This window comes from Anoplolepis gracilipes, chromosome 12 (assembly GCF_047496725.1).
Source record: "Anoplolepis gracilipes chromosome 12, ASM4749672v1, whole genome shotgun sequence".
NCBI classification, from domain to species: Eukaryota; Metazoa; Arthropoda; class Insecta; order Hymenoptera; family Formicidae; genus Anoplolepis; species Anoplolepis gracilipes.
In genome coordinates, this window is record NC_132981.1 from 1,565,690 (window position 1) to 1,585,780 (window position 20,091).

The 20,091-nt window shown below is 32.6% G+C and overlaps 3 protein-coding genes across 12 annotated transcripts; 2 read left to right on the top strand and 1 right to left on the bottom strand.

Moving 5' to 3' along the window:
• Positions 1–1,377: 1,377 nt before the first annotated feature.
• On the top strand, positions 1,378–5,710 carry Rlip (Ral interacting protein). The gene is made up of 9 exons (XM_072903674.1): positions 1,378–1,534; positions 1,744–1,882; positions 2,347–2,597; positions 2,892–3,153; positions 3,253–3,433; positions 3,733–4,047; positions 4,132–4,492; positions 4,566–4,807; positions 5,418–5,710. The coding sequence occupies exons 1-9, from the start codon at positions 1,450–1,452 to the stop codon at positions 5,517–5,519; spliced, it is 1,938 nt and encodes a 645-aa protein (XP_072759775.1). The 5' UTR covers positions 1,378–1,449; the 3' UTR covers positions 5,520–5,710.
• Positions 5,711–6,261: 551 nt separating this feature from the next.
• On the bottom strand, positions 6,262–18,684 carry Ranbp16 (Ran-binding protein 16). Of its 10 annotated transcripts, none has more exons than XR_012047811.1 (15): positions 16,473–17,042; positions 16,186–16,355; positions 15,395–15,619; positions 14,119–14,989; positions 13,529–13,814; positions 13,302–13,446; positions 13,075–13,222; positions 12,816–12,975; positions 11,852–12,254; positions 11,331–11,469; positions 10,037–10,114; positions 9,745–9,932; positions 9,463–9,590; positions 9,175–9,366; positions 6,262–8,179 (listed from the first exon to the last, which is right to left on the bottom strand). XR_012047811.1 is itself a non-coding variant. In XM_072903666.1 (15 exons), exons 2-15 carry the CDS (start codon positions 16,741–16,743, stop codon positions 9,270–9,272), a joined length of 3,309 nt encoding a protein of 1,102 aa, XP_072759767.1. In that variant the 5' UTR covers positions 16,744–16,796; positions 18,553–18,684; the 3' UTR covers positions 6,262–9,269. The 10 variants fall into 10 exon arrangements, 9 of the variants coding, with proteins under 9 accessions (XP_072759767.1, XP_072759770.1, XP_072759769.1 ...); XM_072903666.1 differs by adding an exon at positions 18,553–18,684 and having other exon boundaries at positions 6,262–9,366; positions 16,473–16,796; XM_072903669.1 differs by adding an exon at positions 18,553–18,669 and having other exon boundaries at positions 6,262–9,366; positions 16,473–16,728.
• Positions 18,685–19,083: 399 nt separating this feature from the next.
• LOC140671937 (nucleolar protein 16) lies at positions 19,084–20,019 on the top strand. The gene is made up of 3 exons (XM_072903678.1): positions 19,084–19,281; positions 19,457–19,775; positions 19,855–20,019. Exons 1-3 carry the CDS (start codon positions 19,175–19,177, stop codon positions 19,981–19,983), a joined length of 555 nt encoding a protein of 184 aa, XP_072759779.1. The 5' UTR covers positions 19,084–19,174; the 3' UTR covers positions 19,984–20,019.
• Positions 20,020–20,091: the final 72 nt, after the last annotated feature.

Sequence of the window (20,091 nt, forward strand, 5' to 3'; positions counted from 1 at the left end):
CCTTTCGACGAATGTCCGAAACAAGTAATAATAGCGATATTCATTATCGTTGACTTTGTATTTGAACCTGACAATTCGTCCGACTCGAAACCTAACATTCTGACCCGCACGGTTTCGAGAACTAGCTGTACCCTTCTTTCTAACTCATCTTTTCCGAGTCTGAACGTAACAAAGGCATGCGTTATGATATGCTGTCTTTTTTTTAAATTTTTAAGAAAGAAACAGCCGTATTGTAACGCATGCGTTAAAAGTTACAGAATAGCCCTACTGGTCTGTAATAGAGTCGTAAGTCATAAGTGGTAAGAACGACGTTTAGAAACGAATAATCGCATCAGATTAATTAATTTCTTACGATATGCGACTGTAGACCAGCAGGGTTATTCTGTAACTTTTAACGCATACGTTATGATGTGCTGTCTTTTTTTTTACTTATTAAGAAGCCATATCCTAACGCATATGGATTAAAAATTACAGAATAGCCCTTAAATTGGCATTTTCGAGAAGAAAGTTTAAGTTTTGATACTATAAAAATGATTCTCATCTTCTTAAAAAAAAATAGAATAATTTTTTAATTATTTAACAATTTAAATTTCTTTGACACATCAGATTCTTTTTAATGTCAAAAAATCAGCAAATGTTCTCTCCAATTATCATGTTCTCTTTTTTGCCTAAATTATGTGTAAACTTAATGTTATGCGTGTGTGTGTATGGTGTGTCGTAGCGCTATGATTAAAAACGCATTTTAAAAAGGAAATGTTAAATTTTAAGAAACAATTAATAAAGTTGGCCGGGAAAATTTTATTCTGTCCGTGAACGCCGTCAAAGTTGAAGTTCATTTTGCGATTTTGCAAGGGTCTTGTTTTAAAGTAACGCCATCTGTAGAAAGATTTTTTATAGGAAAATCTTCGTTGAAGCGTTGTAAAGTTGAGGTTTCAAAATTTAAAATGCTATTTTAAACATCGCTCTACAACCATTTTTCGCAAAAGATACATAAAGTTGAATTTGACCCTTTTTCACGTTAATTTTAAGTGATCCTTTAATTTTGTTAGAAAGTGTATTTTATATAATATTTATAATAAGTAAATAATAAATATTTATATTAATTAATAATTTTGTAAATATTTCTCCGATGTTTGCTAGGGTATTTATGGTATAAATATTTATGATCTATTCAATCTAAAATCTTAAAATTTATAAAATATTTATAAAATAAGTATAAAATATTTTGATAATTATTTATAAAATATTTAAATAACTATTATAAATATTTTGTAAATATTTTATAAATATTCTCTGATGTCCGAGTTTATACGTATATTTTGCGGATGGCGTTTAAAAACGATAGTTCGATTGTATTATGATAGTTGATCGACTTATCTCGAGAAAATTCGAGATTTCGAGTTTGACACAACAAGCAAGTGTCAAATGCACATCTGCGTTTAAAAGAGAATGGACTTCGAGAGTCCGGATGTCGAGAAGGAATTTCCCGGGTTGTATGCGTCCGAATCGGCGAGGAAGAGCAATGAGAGCGATTGTACGTAACAGCTGTTATTGTGTTACATCTGTCAAACTAGTAGACTAGTCAAAGTGTCAGAAAGAGAGAGAGGTTATGCGCCTGTCAAAGAGTCTTTCTGGTCTTTAATATTATATATACATATATATATTTGTCTCCATCTTTCAGCAAATTAACTCACCAAATATCTGTGAGAACCTATAATATAATTAATAATTTTTATAACGCAGTTAGTGACGAAGGCAGCCACGACAAGCATTCCAAGAAGGAGCTCTTGGGTGGAAAGCGAAAGGACAAAAAGGATAGAAAGGACAGGGGCTACGCGACCTTAGAGGGTGAAAGTTCACCGGACGAAGATCAAGAAACCAAGTAAGTTCATTCTATTTTTTTTTCTTATTTTTCGATGGTGACATTTCTATCTTATAGCGTCCAAGTGCTAATTTAACACACAGTTAACAGATCTTTCTGTTTCATTTTTATCAGAAATATAATCAAGTTAACAAGTGCTTGATAATTAGAAACGATAGCTATTCAACCATCATTGATCCATATTTTCTGTCTGTATTATACTACTTTTCTCACACTTGCATAACTAAACTTGATTTTTAATATTTTAAATGGAAAATAAGCTTATTTCAAGTATTTATGATTTGATGCTTTTGCTTACACTGATTTTAATTTGCTCAGTTAATATATATTTTATTATTAAAGTCTTTATAATATATATGCAAAATAATGATTAAAATTTTATTATTGTTGTTGAGGTAATTTTAAGTTTTCAGTCGCGTGTCTTGTAATACATATAAATTACTAATACATATTTTACTGTGCAGAAGTCCATCAAAATCAAAAAAGACCAAAGCCTTTAAATTTCCTTCTAAGAAAGAAAAACGAGAAAAATCACGGGAGAAGGAGGCGAAGGAAAAAGATACCGAGAAGGAAAAGGATAAAAAGAAGAAGGATAAAGATGAGAAGGACATAGACAAAGAAAAACGTAAGGATAAGGATAAAGACAAGTCTAAGCAAAAGTTGAAAGATCGCAAGAAAGGGAAGCACGCAGGTGGTGAATGTTTGGATATTGGTGGTAAGATTAAATGTTGTATAATTATTTTGATTTGTTGTTGAAAAAAATTAAAAAATATAGTTAATATTAAATAATTAATATACAGCGTACAGACTAATTCATATTAAATATTTTTCTACATTAAATTTGCACATAATTTAGGTGAAAGAAGGAACATGATAATTGAGATATAACATTTGTTGGCTTAAATTTTTTGACATTAAAAAGCATCTGATGTGTCACAGAAATTGAAATTAAATAATTAAAAAATTGTTCATTTATGCTTCTTTAATAAATATGTATTACGTTTCTCAGAGGAACAACCTATTTTCGGTGTTAGTCTTCACTTGGCGGTTGAAAGAAGCTGTTGTCACGATGGAGTCGAATTGCCATTGGTGGTGCGAGACTGTATCGATTATGTGGAGGAGCACGGGATGAACGTGGAGGGTCTTTACAAGGTTCCCGGGGTGAAATCAAAAGTTCAGTACTTGAAAAAATTGTACAACAACCGAGAACCGGTGAACATATCCGAATTCGAACCCACGGTAGCTACGAGCTTATTGATACTCTTTCTTAGGTTTGTATCCGAGAATTCTCTATCCTCCTCTCCTTCGCCACTGTGTTTTAAGATCAAACGAAAAATTCTGTGTGTGGTGTGCACATTCTGGTGATGCAGAGAACTGCCAGAACCCGTGTTGGAGAATAGCGAGACCATATCGCGCTTTGAACAGGCCGCGTCGACCAAGGATGTCGCCCAACGGGAAGCACAATTGGCCCAATCGATGCAGCAGTTACCGGAATGCAACAGGATTCTCCTGGCATGGGTCATACTGCATTTGGATCACGTCACAATGCGAGTACGTTCAAATTATTAGCAACAAGTCTCTATCAGACAGAACTGAAAACAAAAAATTATGCAATATGTGTGTATTAAGAATATCATAATAATTTTTACCCCGTCAAAATACAGTCGCGCGAAAGATATTTATATAAATTTATTTTTATATTTTTTTTATATTTATATACGTTTTTTCTATTTAAAAAAGATATTTGTCAATTTAATTTTGGACTTCTCTCTTATCTTATTTAAAAATTTATCAAGAAAGAAACTTTCTTTATATAACTCCATTTGATCTTTAATGATATCTTGTTGCAGGAGAAAACGACAAAGATAAACGCCCAAACAATTTCGATGACGTTAAGTCCGGCTCTACAAATGAGTCATAGATTGTTATTGGCTCTGTTGTTCCATTGCAAGGCTTTATTCCCGAATATACAATTGACGAAATATGTGCCACCATTGTCATCTGGTAGTACTAATTTGCCTGATTCTGTGGAAGGTATAGCCGCGGAATTATCTAAACAAGAGTCTTTACTATCCCAGATTCACATGCAAATGAATGCTGGTTTTGTAACGAAGTCTCGCGAGGAACAACTGTGGGAAGTGCAACGAATGATAACGCAATTAAAGGTTCAGGATTATATTCTTAAAAAAATGCATATTATAAATCCAAAGATGCAAAGAAAGGATTAACGTAAAATTTTTTTTTTATAGAGAAAGTACAAAACTGTTCAAAAATTAGAAGGCGCTACGCAAAAGAGTCTAGACGAAGAAGTTAAATCGACCGATAACGTCCCGATTGAATCTACCTCGCAAAAGCCAAAATCCACGGAAGAAGACCCCGGGCAAGTAAAATCCGATAGTCAACCGTCGAACAACGCGACATTGATGAAGAAGGAGAACAAAAGTGCCGAAGAAGGAAAAGAAAAGTGTTCTTGCTCAGCCGGGCAAAATGGACAGAGCGTACAAAATGTACAAGAAAAGGATGCGGTCGATTCCGTGGATACTCTCTCTGCGACGGTTACACCTCAATCAAAAGAATCTGAAAATGTAACACCGAATGACAAGGCGAACGGTACGTAATATAATCAATACAACACATAATCTCTAACATTTTCAATTGTTATAACGTGTCCATTTATGTACAGAGCCTGAAGAGGAGGATGTCATAGATCAGTTGCGAGAGAGGCTGATTCATGAAGAACTGTTGAACATGCAAGCGTTATTAAAGTCTCGGATCAGTCAGGAAAGGAACGAGATCAAACGATTGATGGAAATGCTGTCGGAACGAGGCACAGAAAAGAAGAAACCCAAAGAAAGGATACACTCACCTAATGAAGCCGAGATGACGGCTATGATACAGCTAGTCAAGGAGAATCAGTTACTCGAAGTATGTTGTCTTGAAGGAAGGAACTCGGTGGATCATTACGTCAAAAGTTAATTCGTCCAAGATACTTCGAGATTCATGAATTTAGTAATATAATAATAATTACCCAGACAGCACACAATATTTATGAAAATATATTTTTTTGAAATATTATATAAATATTTTATATAACATTAATGATAAGTAAAAAATAAATATTTATAGTAATTATTTTATAAATATTTCTCAAACATTTGCTAGGATATTTATGATAAATATTTATGATCTATTTAATCTAAAATCTTAAAAATATTTATAAAATATTTTGATAAATATTTATAAAATATTTAAATAATTATTACAAATATTGTGTGGTGTCTGGGTAATTTGTGAGTTAAATTAAAGATGAAGAATTAAAAGTTTTTCATGAAATTTTGTATATAATTACTATAGAAAAAATCTCGATATAAGAATATTTATTAAAATTAAATTTTATTTTATAGGTAAATCTTTAGACTTTAACTCACAAATTCATGAATCTTGAAATGTATTAACCTTTGACATAGATGGAGGGGAAAGGAAATTTCTCGCTCCATCTTTCTGAATTTTTATACGTTTTCTCCTCGGTTTTTAGAAAAAGATGACGACGTTGATACGCAGTATAATCGAGGAGAAAGACGCTTGCGTGGAACTGAGGGTTCAATTAGCAGTGCATCAACTAATGGCCAAAACTTGACCGCAGATCTGTTCGTGATGCTTCGGGATTACAATACAGAACATCTACAAAGCTATAAAGATACAATCTGACATTACGTTTTTGCACATAATGTGACCATATATAGTTTATAACATGTTACAATATACCATGTACACACCATTAACTCGTTCTATTCTTCCGTGAAATAATAAACCTATGTACAAAATGCAGCCAGAAATTTTTATGTTTTTCTCTAAATCTTGTTTTTTTTTTAACATCTAACGTGTGTTTAGAGAGAGGAAGGAGAAAGAACATTTCCTAAATGTTCAAATATAACAAGGTAAATCTAGAATAGCAATTATCACTATATATCGTAATAATTTTATTTATAATATACATTATTGATAAAGATATATTATTATTAATGATATAATGAAATTTCAGAGTCTGAAATATTCCGTACGTTCTGGAGTTTTAATAGTGTATCCTTTTAAAAAATGTCAACCTGAACAAAAAGAGCCAAATAAAAAAAGCGTAAACAAAAAATATTCCAGCAAGAGAGCAAGGAATTGGAGGAGGTAAAAAGAAAATAAAAAGCTCAAGATTAAAACTAAAGAATTCTCATGAAAATAACAATCTGGTATCATATATACTTTTTTATCATGAACTTATTCTAAAAATTATAATTTGTAATTGTAATATTCACAAACATTGTATCATTATAGATTTTTATCAGGACTACAGATGGATTAATGATAGGAGGATTGAGGGAACAATTGCGTTGTATTCAATGTATATTTACAATATCATCTGGTCAAGGTACAGCGTTGAATATCGACCCGTATAGATTTGCATATTAGTCTTGGTATAATGCTGCTTTGTGTTTTGTGTGTACTTTGTAGGAAATATTTATACGCCCGATATATATTCTCCCTTTTGTTCCTTGCATAGGCAGATAGAGACAGAGAGAGAAAAAGAGAGATTTTACGTGCTGTATCTGTATAAAAAAAAAAATCTATCTTGATGAACGTCCGTCGCAAGAGGAAACTGAGATTGTACTGAGAAATACAGAATTGATACAAAGATTCTCTCATATGTCAGCAGAAATATATGGCATCATATACGGAATGAGAACAAGCTCTCTATAGTCTCGCAATAGTCAACGCAACGCAGGATATAGTCTCTCTCAGTATTGTCAAAATAAGTCGTGCGACTCTCAAAGAAGCGGTTGTCCATTCATGGTCATTATCCGACTATTGCAAACGCGACGTTGCGTTTTTTATTATGGGAAATTGTTTTTGTGATTTTACACAGGTACTTGTTATATATTCAATGCGATACTTTCCCTTCTCTTTTCATTCGTTCGCCGAATAAAGATAGGTAATACAATAACGTACTCTCTTACAGCGTCACTATCACAGTGTGTAGTACAACAACTCGCTAAGAATAATAATAGCATACCTATGAGCGCGCGATGAAGGTAGTTTAACTACCGAAATCATGAAACTGTGCAATTTTCACCAGTTTCACCTATATAACAATTCGCAATTATATAGAAAATATTAATGTAATTTCATTATACAATTATTATGAGGAGAGACAGTCGAGAATCAGATTTTTGCGTTCTATATCGTTTCGTTAATTATAATAGAGCACTAGATGTGAGGATCTACTGTACCTTTATTTTAAAGGCAAAAAGAATATGTCGGAAATTATAGTACCAAATTCAAGGAATATTTACTATACTGTCGTCAACAGTCTGTTTGCGACTGACAGGTAGAAGCTCTCTTTGTTTGAAGGCTATAAAAATAATTTACAAAATGTTATAAAAAAGATGGAATATATATATATATATATATATATATATATATATATGTGTGTGTGTGTGTGTGTGTGTGTGTGTGTGTGTGTGTGTGTGTGTGTGTGTGTGTGTGTGTGTGTGTGTGTGTGCGTGTGCGCGCGCGCGTATACATATATATATAATATATATGTGTAAAAAAAAAAATAATGGAATGTTTCCCCTATCTCTCCTACAGTAGCTCATAAATTTTGCAACGATATTTACAACAAAAGAGAATGATTAAAGACATTTCAATATAGCGGGATCTATTCTGTATATATTTCACAATTATTTGATTTCTTTCGAATTCTCTCATTCAAATCACCTGTTGTTTTGTTTTATAAAATATATCAAGTATTTCATATTTATATTATCTCTATATTTATCGAGACGAGAAAATTTGAACATTTGACAGTTATTACTCAATAAAAATCAAGAAATGTAGAAGTTTTTGATGTATTGATAATGAAACAATGCTACTCAGATACGAAATACGATAATTTGTTTTACATTACAATATATAATCAATTTTTAAATTACTAGGTGGTAAAATCAACAAACGTCACTTAACGCCTCTCGTAATGTCTATTTCACATTTCTTTCGTTTATCTTGCTCTTCGATGAAATATGTTGATGCCAATGCAATAATAATTATATCCTTAAGTGCGAGTCCTCATATAATAAATTTAATGATATCCTCATGTTTACATTGTTCATATTATTCGTAACTCACTGAATAATAATAATTTTGTAGCAGTTTTTTACTTGAATCAATTTTAAGCAATGAATGTATCGCGATTTGCCTCTCTGCTCTTATTTCTCTCTTTTTTCTTCTATGATACTATGCCAATACAAGAATCTGTAATGTTACAAATGTTTCTTTTTAAATCGCACGTTTGTGTACTTTTGGATATCTGTTATGTATCGAAAATTAAAAGATATTATCATAAATAAAAGAAAAATAAATTATTGGCTTCCTATTCTAAAATGTACGTGTGCCAAAAATTTTGTTGACAGAATAAATGTTACTCGAAAAATTTTACACATAATTGTAAATAATGCTAAACTTTTCTAAAATCTATCAAATTATTTAAATTCCATATATTTATTTGTCCCCAAAACAGAATTAGAATATCAAATAAAATAATAAGGTATTATGTACTTGTAAGTTTGAGAAAAAGCTGCAGATATTTTAACGATTAAAATAGTAATAACTTCTTCAAGTTATATCTTTGTTCCTGCTTATATCATTTTATATGCAAAGATGTATAAAAAATATTAAATTATTTCTAGACAAAAAATTATACGTGCAAAAAAAATATGCATATAAAAAATATATGTTTGTACATAAAATTAAAAAAAAAAAAAAAAAAAAACATTTCTACCGATTATAATCTTTATATATTTTTATAAAATGTAAAAAATCGAGTAAAAAAATATGAAGAGATGATTTGTTTCAAAAGATTTAAATAATATATATTTTTTATGACTATAAAGTGACATATAATAAGTGTCAATTTTTGATACTAATATGTACATAAAAATATTTAAATACTTTTCCAAATAGTTAAAAATGTTCGCGTGAAGGTAATAAAAAAAGAACCTAGTTTTAATTTGTGTGGTGCTCGGTTCAAATATATAAAAAATATTAATTTGAAAAATTATAAATGCTGTGTACGTGAAAGAAAATAATATAACATAAGTTTCATTGTTTTCACGGTGCGTATAACTTAATTAGACGGCTAAGATTAAATTAAGAAGAATAGGAAGCCAAGCAATAATGCTCATGTATATAAAACGGTAGTATTTATTATCTTTATACTCGTCTAAAAAAAGCCATAATCTTAATTTCACCATTAATTTAGATTTTCACTCGCACACACATTCAAGCATTTGGCAGGCAAGAATCTAGAAGAATCTAATTCAGAGAGAGAGAGAGAGCAGTATTACTACGACGTCATCATGTCACTGACTGAATTTGATATATTAGGTCCTTTTAGGGCGTCATTTATGTCTCTTCTAAACATTGATAAATTTTGTGTAAACCTATAAAAGAGAACACAAAAATATTATAAAAATATGTTCTTAAAATATATTATTAAATTATGTTAAAGTGTATATTACATATACGTTTTTTCTTACCTATCCCTATTTTTTGTGAGTAAATTTCTTTCAATGCCATTCATTAAATTTTCAAACCACTGCGCCATTGCTGCTTGTTTGTCAACAGGCTGACTTCTAATAATATTTTCCCTTAATTGATTAAAATACTGCAAATATAAATGGAGGAGTATATTAATAACAAAATTGTGGAAAAATACACAAGCATTATAAATAAGATGTGTATAGGAATTATTATATCACTATGTGTGTGTGTGTGTGTGTGAAATATTATATTGAAAATATATATAAACACACACTTACTTCTTCGTTCAACAATATGAGACCTAACAAAGGGCGAGACATGCTCCATTGATTCCTACAATCCTCAAACATTATCACATTTAAAACAGTACTTAGAATTTGTTGAAGTATTTCAGGATGCTGTTTCAAAACTTGCAAAAATAATTCTCCTCCTCCTGGAACAACCGCGTTTTTCCTTCCTGGATATCCTGAAAACACATTTAATACAATAATATCAGTGTAATATATTTCCTAGAATTTCTTGTGATATATGGTTTCGTCGAAACGATTTTTGTCCTGTTATTAAACGCACCTTTTTGATAAAGCTGCTTAAACAAATATGTCACAATATGATCAAGAGTTGCACAGCAACCAGTACAGACCATGGTATCTGGAATCAGAAAATTTTGTTTTTTTTCCCCTCTAATTTATCGCCAAAAGGCGATGTGTAATTAAAATCACAGCGCAATAAAAAATATATCCAATCGAAACAGCAGCATTCCTGTTGCAAGTTTACTGGGACCTACCTTTTTATAATATTTCACAAACTTACAATTTAATCGCGTTATTTTATCGTGTGATAAAGAAATAGATTACATAAATAATAAAAAGATTATTATATATAAATTTAAAAAGATACAAAGTTTTTCTAACTTTATCCCTTAATGTAAAACACATGCAACTGTGATTAATTAGTTAATTACGAAGCGCGTAAATATCTTTAACTTATAGTGTTAATGTTTAGTAATGTGTCAGCTGTGCGGCTGATTATCTGTGCTAGATCCATTATTTCACACAATTTCATTTCAATTAAATTTAAACAGAAGAAAATTGCACAAATACATATGCCATATTGTAGAGAATACAAGCTATATATAATTTTCGCGTGCCAAATTTTATCATGTTTAGGATCCAGGCTCCACGCACTCCAATCCTCTTACAGCCAATGTTACATATTTAAGGGATGTTCTCAGTGACTTCTTCCTTCATCGTGTATAATACAGTGTTCTATATATATGCGTCTGTTCCTTGTATTTTGAACTGTCGCAATAGCTAATATCTATAAGGCAGATTTACATTCCAAGCAATAATGCAAAAAGCAAGAAATATTAAAATCAATATAATAGTTTCAAAATATATAAATATAGAAAAGGTAATTGTAAAAATTTTCAGTTATTATGCTCACATAAGTAAAATAAACGTGACATATAGGAAATATGTGTTTAAAAAGTAAATAATTCTAAAAAAAACTATTACAAAAGTTCGCAAGTTTTTTTTTACTTTTGTATAACATGTATAATAATTTAGTCCTAATGTAAGCCAATGTCTTTCGAATTTTCAAAATATATTGCCAACTGTTTAATTGCGATTCACATTAAATATTTGTTGTTACTTTAATATTTCCTTTTTTTAAAAATTTATATAATTATTCTAAAAGCATTAATCAACCAGGAACAATAAAAGACAATTTTCTTTGAGACTCTTTTAACTTGTACGAATTTGCCTAAATGATTTAGAACAATTTCAGCATCAAGGTATGGCATTGAGGATAGTAGTAGCAGGATAGAATCAGCCGCACAGACCTGTATAGGAGTCTTTTTGCGCACCTAGTGCTGTAAGGCCTTCGCTGATACTGGAGAGGATGTAGAGAAAAACTCTAGGTTCCAAAGTGGATAAAAAGACCATGTGATCTTGAGCCAGACATTCAAGCAACAAGTAATATGTTGCCGACAGCTTCGGATAATGCTATTAGAAACAGTGCATTAAAGTGTAACATACAAGAGATCAATTATAATACAATACTTTATCATATTAACCCATTAACATTGTTTTTACTTTGTAACTTAATTTTCATTGATTTCACAAAAATTAAAAATTCTCTTTTTCATAGAATATATATAATAAATAATATAAATAATAAAAAATTCTAGATATAATAAAAAATTTTGTCTTAAATCTTTTAAAAATTGAAGTCTCTCTATTTTGTTTTTCTTCATCCTGTAAATTGTATACAGCAATACTTTTATGATACATTTGGAATAGAAATTAATGGGTTAATTTGATCATAAAAAATATGTATCTAAATAATTAATAAAATGTCAGTCTTGCGATTGATACGTATACTTACCAATAGATCACTCTGTGGAATACTAAGGAGCAGTTTGACAAATGTATTAAGGGCATTATCCAACGCCTCGTCGCCGTACAGTCTAAACACTCCAAAGTTTACATAACTTCCGCATAAGGCTGCCTTTAGCATACTAAAGCATATACTTATTCCTTTGAGTTTTAGAGGATAAATCTGATCCTTGGGTACTTCGACGTTTAATATGTGGTTTCCATAGCTACATATTATTTTGCTGGCCTCGCGGAATAACAAGATCCCATTCGGAGACGATGCGTCGAATTGTAATCGTTGACTCCTATTTTGTACTAACTCAGCGAATAACTTTAGGACGGGTGTTGTTACCTGCGGCTCGTGATGCCACAGTTCCACAGCGTGTAATAAAATCGGCGTGTAATTCGGATATCTAATTACAAAATTTCGAGAAATATATATAACATGAAATGTTTTTCCTATACAGAGTGTACAAACGTGTCAAAAGTTAAGGAAAATTATATTTAAAAAAAAAGTAACCAATTCAATATATATATTTTTTGTAAACAAATGTGTTTTTTTTTTATTAATTTTATATTAATTGACTGGTCTCAATAAAAGTGTTATAAAAGATTATCAAAAAGTAAATATTTTAAGAGATATTTTATATTTTATGTCAAAATATGTCAGATTAAGATATAAACCATTTTTGACTAAATTACCCTCATAATTTTTTATATAAAATATTACAAGGGTTATATAAAATAGAGTAATTAATATAAAAAACAAAGTTGACTTTTACATAAGTTTGAAAAACAAATCTTGGTTAATATTCAGTCAACTTTTTCCTCTCTCAAAACCCTGTAAATTTTATCTGACAAATTTTTTTATTAAATTGCACATTTTCTAGAATATTAAAAGGTTTAGACCCTTTTCGTACACTCTATATATTATATATAAAGAATATTATCTGAAGATCCAAAAGACATCTTACATCCAATCGAAAAGCATCATGTAGGATGTCTTGGTGTTGAATGCATAAGCTAAGCCTCTAAGATCTCGCGCTAGACCAATCAGCGCTTTCTTCGCTTCCTCTGCCGCAAAAAGGGGTGTATCTGCAGCACCCATTAATTGACCGAGGCTCTCCAATGCACCTGTAAAATTATATTTAAAACATTTATATCTGGCATAATACATTATATTTCTAATAGAAGAGAAATTATATAAACTTATGTTGAGATAAATTTTGTTACCTGTAAGAGGTAACATAAACGTATGAAACCTCTCCTCGTCTTCACCCAAATCTACCATCAGTAATCTACCAAGAGAAGTGTAAAACATTGATCTACACCGCATTTCTGTTACAGCCACATTGTTTCCCAAAAATGGAAAGTGTTCTCGCTGTCAGCAGAAAAGATTTCACATATTAATCTATTATCATTCTTATTAAATGATATATAATCGATTTCTTATTACATACCGTATGATTGTTGAGCATAAATTGTACTTCTTCTAATTTGACGAGCTTACGAACACAGCTATAACCCACGGATAAATCATTTAAAAGTTGCAGTGTCTTGGAAATTATTTGTTCGCTCCTACCCCAATACTTCAAATTTGTTATTCTGTAATTATAATATTATGAACTATTATTATATCCGAGGTATCTAATTTATTCTTGAACAAGCGTCACATCACCTTACTTACATCTTTCGAATGAAAATACTGAGCACCATGGCTTCATCGTTAAGACCCAACACGTCGGATAATCTCCTATAAACTTTAGAATTCTTTTGAACTTGATCGCCTACGTAAATCTTCCGAAATTGTTCGAAGAAGCTCAACATCGCCAGTTCCAGTTTCTCACAGCCACCTTGCGCGAGCCTCGAATCAGTCAGGTTCATCAACTGAAGCACTCTACAGACTAACTCTCCATCCATGGCGTCAAACTCCTCGTTGCTATTGAACGCAACTCTTCCTCCAATGACACCACCTATAAAAAATAAGAATAAAATATATAGAGATTATTAATGGAAATCAATAATATAGTTGTATATTTGTAATTTGTTTTAGGATTTGAAATTTTGATTCGAAATTTAAAGTTCTAAAAGTTAAAAAATTTTTTTCAAGGTCTATTTTAAGTTTATTAATTTATATAATTTATTTATTATTTAATATATGTGTATTTTAATTATTGATTGAATATGAAATATGAAAATCAAAAGCCATCTTAAGTCATTTGAGGGCTAGAAACTAAGAATTATGAACAAATAATAAATACATATATATTTGTATACCAATTATATACACAAGCCACGTGAGCTGTCCTTCTTGAATTGCAATATCAATTTGTTGCGTCGGTGATACTGTTTGCGCCATTAATTCCTGATAAGTTCTCGCTGCCTGATCGAACAATTGAACTAACAGAGTGCACGTTTTTTGATATTCGCATCTGCCAATAACAGATATCTGTTCCAGCTGATGATGAACAACTCCGAGATCGTCCAATGGATCTTCCAGACGTTCCCTGACCACCACCGCTACCGATTCAAGCCTCGACGTGATGTACGCATTCGTGACCTCTGGAGTGTATGTGTTCAATAGATGCGGATCACCCGCTTTGACGTACGGCATAGACGATACCATTCTCTGCCAGAGTGTCAAAAGATAATGCAAACTGTTGGGCGCAAATTGCCACATTTGTAAACTTTGCACTGTAAATTTCGCGATTAGCTCTATTGCTTCGGGATAGTCTTCCACCAGGACCAATTCGCCAAGTTGGAAGTTGCTCTTCAGTCGAGATAATAATCTACAAAACTCGTGATAGTTTCCCGGATCACTGAGACCTTGAGGATTTTGTAGTATGTGCTTAATACCGTTGACTAAGTGCGTCAGGAATTTTGCCCTTTCGGTGTTTGAGAACAGGCTCCTTCTGACAGACGCTATCTGTACCAGGCATGAAAGTGCTAAGCATGATAACGTATTAGGTAAACTGTGATATAGATCAAAGAACAGTTTCAACGAAGTAAAATCCAAGAAAGCAGGTCGCCAACTTGTCGGGATTTGTACTGTATTTAGATCGTCGGAACTTTCGTCGGTCGATGTGCCGATAAAGTCGAATGTTAAACAGTTTTGTGCAAGTTTCAACAATTGTCTTATCAAACCATGCTGAAAAAAACACAAACGTATAAATGTTTATTAGGTACATTAATTACCCAGACAGCACAAAACATTTATAATAATTATTTAAATATTTGATAATTTTTTAAATATTTTAAGATTTTAGATTAAATAGATCATAAATATTTACCATAAATATCCTACCAAATATTTGAGAAATATTTACAAAATTACTATAAATATTTATTTTTTGCTTATAATAAATATTATATAACATATTTCATCTATATTGTAAAAATATGTTGAATAAAGCTTTTTATAAAATGTGTATAAAATATTTATGTTTCAAAAAAATATATTTTTATAAATATTTATCATAAATATTGTGTGCTATCTGAGATTCGACATTAAAAATTTGATATTAATTGATATAATTATTATACTATACTATACCTGTGCCTCATCATTGAAGTTTAAACTTTTACAATTTTCACGAGCCGTACTCAGTAAAGTACACGATAACCTAAATATTTCAAATAGTTGCGTGTCTCTAAAACTACTCGCTATTCTTCTATGTTTTGTTAGAGATCTGTTCGCATCGGCTTCCGATATTTGATTCATCTCACACGTCAACTGAGAAAGCAACTGTACTCCTATCATACAATGTTCCACTGATCCCTATTTTTTTTTTAACAAAATATTATTAATCATAAAACAAGAGTGTTTATAACATTAACAATGATTATAAAATTAAAAAAAAATAAAAAATACAAGCTCTTGAAAGATATAAAAGTAACTTCGAATATTGGCTAATAAGAGCAAAATGCTGTAACTGGGGTGCAAAAAAAATTTTATTATTCAGTGTAACGAATTAATCTATTATAACAAAAATGTACGTTTCAGTCAGCTTTATGACCTTCTTCAGCGCAATAGTACAAATCGCAAATAAAAAATGTAAAGGTTACTAAACAATATAATTATATATTTATTGGTCAATAATCGAGGACTGCAAGGAGTTATATAAATGTTCCGGAAGATGTCAAACATTATGTAGTAAATCTGTTAAAAATATACTTGAAGTTAATTTAGAAAATTGTCTCCAACCTCTTATTTTTAATTTGACTAATTAACTTATGTGTCTCACTTCTTGGCCTACTAACCAAAAGAAGAACACATCAACTCAGCATTCTTTTAAACTCTTATTAGCCAATATTCTAAGTTATTGATTATAAAATATTGCAAACCTGAAGAAACTTGGCTACATCACTGACTACGTTTCTGAAGACAAATTCCCCTTCTTTATCGGAATCAAACCACCCAAGCTTTGATATCCTAGCAAAAAGTGTAACCAAAGCCTGTATCACAAAATTGGGTAACTTTGGTTGTGTCGCTAAGTAGTTGAGTACATAATTTCCTGCAAACATACAATTGACAAGTGAAATACAATGCAATCCTTCCTGTAAATATTTCAACGTCCAAGTCTTTACATCTCGTGTAAGTAAAAAATAAAATAAAATAAAATAATGCTCACGTATATCGAGTCTCTGTTGTAAGCTGAGTGTTGTCGTGAGCTGTCCCTGCGCCGAGCGTGACACCAACTTTGTCAGGGTGGTGGCGGCCAATAATTGAGCGTACGCAGAGTCCCCACGGTCCAAGAGGAGCTGGCACTTTGTAAGCGTATCCGGTGCATTTTGGAAAGCGACGAGGGCTTTCTCCGCCTCAGCACGATGCGCCGAATCTTGCGACTCATACAATTGCTTGCACAGCAATTCCAGCTGCCGTACCTCCTGTATGTGATCCATTCTTAATGACAGTGTTCAAAGCTGTTCCTTAATACTTCCATTTAGGTACAAGTCTAAAAGTTTTCAACGTTTCACTTTTACGGTGTTTTGCATGTCTCTATTAATGGTTCGACGTTACTGTCCAAAGTGTTTACAAGTTTATAATAATACAGTCCCATTATGCCTGGCGAATCGCAGCTTGTGTTAAGCATTAAACTTGTGGAATTAAGCAAAAGAAATTTCAATATAGTTTAACTTCCTTACACAGAAGACGATATGCATAAAGTGTTATTTAATTTAAGAATGCATCTCTGATATGTCTTGTGAAACAAAATGAAGATTATATTAAATATGTAATTGAACAATAAGTTTTACTCAATTGAAATTCAATTGTAACTTATTAACATGTTTTATTGTAACACACAGTTTTACAAACATTTATGGACTATCTAAAATAAACAAGGATTGCACTGTACGATAAAATAATTATAAATATTGTCATTATATATAAGAGTTTGAAAGAAATATGTAAAAATATAACTGCAATGAAAGTGACGGCTTAAAATCAACAATTGTGATTTAAATAACAAATTATACCATTATTATTTATAACGCTTTACACACACACGCACACACACATGCACACCACATACAATTACAGGACAGAGAGAAGTATCAAACGTCTTATGCTTGCGATGAATATTCTCGTCGAATATATTTATTTTACCGATCAACTGCACGAAAATGTCGTTATAAAAGACAAGGAAATTTAAAAAATGCGCACGGAATTTTTCAGCGACAGGTTATATCTAAGATTGTAAATAAAGCCTCTCGAGGGGAGTTTCGAGTGGTTATCGAAAGAAAGAAAGAAAGAAAAAAAAAACGGGCGTGTTTTCGGGCATCCGTTCGTTTCTTTCTCGGGAATCTCGATCTCTCCCGGCAAGAGATTCTGTGACGCGAGAGAAACACGCGTTGAGAAAGAGAGAGAGAGAGAGAGAGATAAACACAACCGCGATCCTCTCGCGAAAAGCGAGTTTATAACATACACATACACATATACACAATCCACAAAGTGCGAAGAATTACCGTACTTCCGATAAATCACACACAGGGGGAGGGAAGGATTTCACGTGACACGCTTATCACAGAAAGAGAGAGAGAGAGAGAGAGAAGGGAGAAAAAACGCGACGGAGAAATCCCGCGCGAAGTTTACGTGCGACCAGCGTACACCCCCCGTGACAGAACGATCAGATGATCGATGTGTAACCGGCCCCACTGTGTGGTAATAATTATCTCCTCCCCCCCCCCACAGATAATATCACAGTGTGCGAGTGCCCGGATTTAAAAGCGAAACCTTTGTGTGACAGAACGGTAGGATGTTCTCGTGCGAGACGCGTGAAAGATCGACTCACGGGTGGATCTCTCTCTCTCTCTCGTTCGTTCCCGGGGATGTTTTCGTTGTCAACGCTCGCGAGGGAAATGCGCGGACTCCCACCAGATCAAACACCCCCCACTGCCCCCTCCTTCCCACCCTCTCCCTCTGGCTCCCGTGTGGTTCTCCCGGGGAGAAAGTACGGCAGATTTTACGTGTGCGCGCGACGACATCACCACCACCATCGACGACACACACGTATATACATACATATATATATATATATATATATGTATACAAGTGCATATACTTGACGACACGCGCGGAAATCCGGCGCGGATTCCGCCGGCGGATCCTCGGCCGCGTCGGAGCCGTCAAACGTCATCGCGGAATGGTAGCACGTGGTAAATGCACGCGCGACGATTACGGGACGAGTGTCTTCCTTCCCGAACACTCACCTGTTCGTCCGCCATTTTCGCGCAGCCCTCTCGTATTTATCTCCCGGTGAAGCCAGGATCACATGCCAGTTCTCGTCTGCGGCCGCCGCTGCTGCTGCTGCCGGCGCATGTTGTTTACGCCGATACGTCTGTGTTTTTACCGCGCAAGAGACGCCTCTCGCGCGAGCCACGCGCCAGCAGCGACATCTCCCCTCCGAGAGGCGTACTATTCGGCCGCCTCTCCTGTCGGCCTGACGGTCGATTGGCTGTGAAATAGAGAGCTTTTGGGGTTTCAAGAAATCTTGGCCAATCAACGTGTCGTGATTTGTCCCGAGTCTCTTTACGGGAAGTTTTTCCAGCAGAAACGCGAACTGTCACATGACTGGCTGTCAAATGGGACAATTTTCCGGGACTTGGCAAATTCTCTAGTCGATAGCCAATTGCGTAATATATTTTCTGTCCACTTGTGTTCTCTTTTGGAAAGCAGCTTTCTAAAGTGGCGTTCCGATTTATATATTCGTTGAAAATTGATAGTGTTTACGTCATCTATATACATTATAGATTTCGACCTACTGCAATATTTATACTTTACGCACGTGTGAGATAGTGTAAATATCGAGCACGTATTGTAAATATCGAAAAAATGAAGATTAAACAAATCAGAAAGCTGAAACGTAAGAAGAAATTCAATCAAAATGTTAATCGAAAGAGGCTACGAAATAAGTTACGAAAAATGCCAAATATCTCGTGGTAGGTTTCTTAACCTAAATATATTATATGAAACCCAAACGATTAATATCTTATTTTTATTAGTGTAATAAAAATAGTATATTATAAAATTAATATTTTATTATATATATTTTATTTTATTAATTTTATTTTATTACATATATATCTTGTTTTATATTTTTAATTTTATTATTAGCGATCAGATAAAGGAAGCATGGACGAATACGAAATCTACGCGAGTCAATTTAAAAGAAATGGGCTTGGCATATGATGCAAACAAAGCAGTGGAAATTCCTAATATGAAGCAGGAAATGTTAGAGGAGGCCAAGAGAATAGTCAGAGAAGATGAGAGTTTGTCGGATCATGAAACTGAAGAGGCGACTCCAGTAAAAAATTATGTAATTGAAAAGTTGGAAGCTGAAGCAAAAACACCTCGAGAGCGTCTTTTCAAGTTTCCAAAAGAACAGGCACAATTTTTCACATATTTAATCAAAAAATACGGCGAAGATTATGAGGTATAAACTATCCTTTGGAAAAATGATTACTCTTTTCATAATATATAGCAAATTGTTTCTATATACATTCTTTGTACAGGCAATGTCAAGAGATAAGAAGAACCACTATCAATTAACTTGGAAACAAATACGAGCCAAAATAAAAATGTTTAAAGGCATTCCGGAACAATATAATGAATACCTTCAAAATGACAGTATAAAATCATAAATTGAATGTAATATATTTTTAAATTGAATCTGATGCTATGTACATATAACATAAATTAATGACTTGAACTGAATATTATGTTATAAATGCACTAATTTAATAAAAAAA

What these genes read in the sequence shown, in the direction of transcription:
- LOC140671937 (XM_072903678.1), top strand. Translation starts at nt 19,175, where the DNA reads ATGAAGATTAAACAAATCAGAAAGCTGAAACGTAAGAAGAAATTCAAT. An exon ending in AAAATGCCAAATATCTCGTG is followed by an intron (nt 19,282 to 19,456) that starts GTAGGTTTCTTA and finishes TTTTATTATTAG; the next exon opens with CGATCAGATAAAGGAAGCAT. An exon ending in AATACGGCGAAGATTATGAG is followed by an intron (nt 19,776 to 19,854) that starts GTATAAACTATC and finishes TTCTTTGTACAG; the next exon opens with GCAATGTCAAGAGATAAGAA.
- Rlip (XM_072903674.1), top strand. Translation starts at nt 1,450, where the DNA reads ATGGACTTCGAGAGTCCGGATGTCGAGAAGGAATTTCCCGGGTTGTAT. An exon ending in GACGAAGATCAAGAAACCAA is followed by an intron (nt 1,883 to 2,346) that starts GTAAGTTCATTC and finishes TTTACTGTGCAG; the next exon opens with AAGTCCATCAAAATCAAAAA. An exon ending in GAATGATAACGCAATTAAAG is followed by an intron (nt 4,048 to 4,131) that starts GTTCAGGATTAT and finishes TTTTTTTTATAG; the next exon opens with AGAAAGTACAAAACTGTTCA.
- Ranbp16 (XM_072903666.1), bottom strand. Translation starts at nt 16,743, where the DNA reads ATGGATCACATACAGGAGGTACGGCAGCTGGAATTGCTGTGCAAGCAA. An exon ending in ACAACAGAGACTCGATATAC is followed by an intron (nt 16,356 to 16,472) that starts GTGAGCATTATT and finishes GTATGTTTGCAG; the next exon opens with GAAATTATGTACTCAACTAC. An exon ending in TCATATTGTTGAACGAAGAA is followed by an intron (nt 9,591 to 9,744) that starts GTAAGTGTGTGT and finishes TTATATTTGCAG; the next exon opens with TATTTTAATCAATTAAGGGA.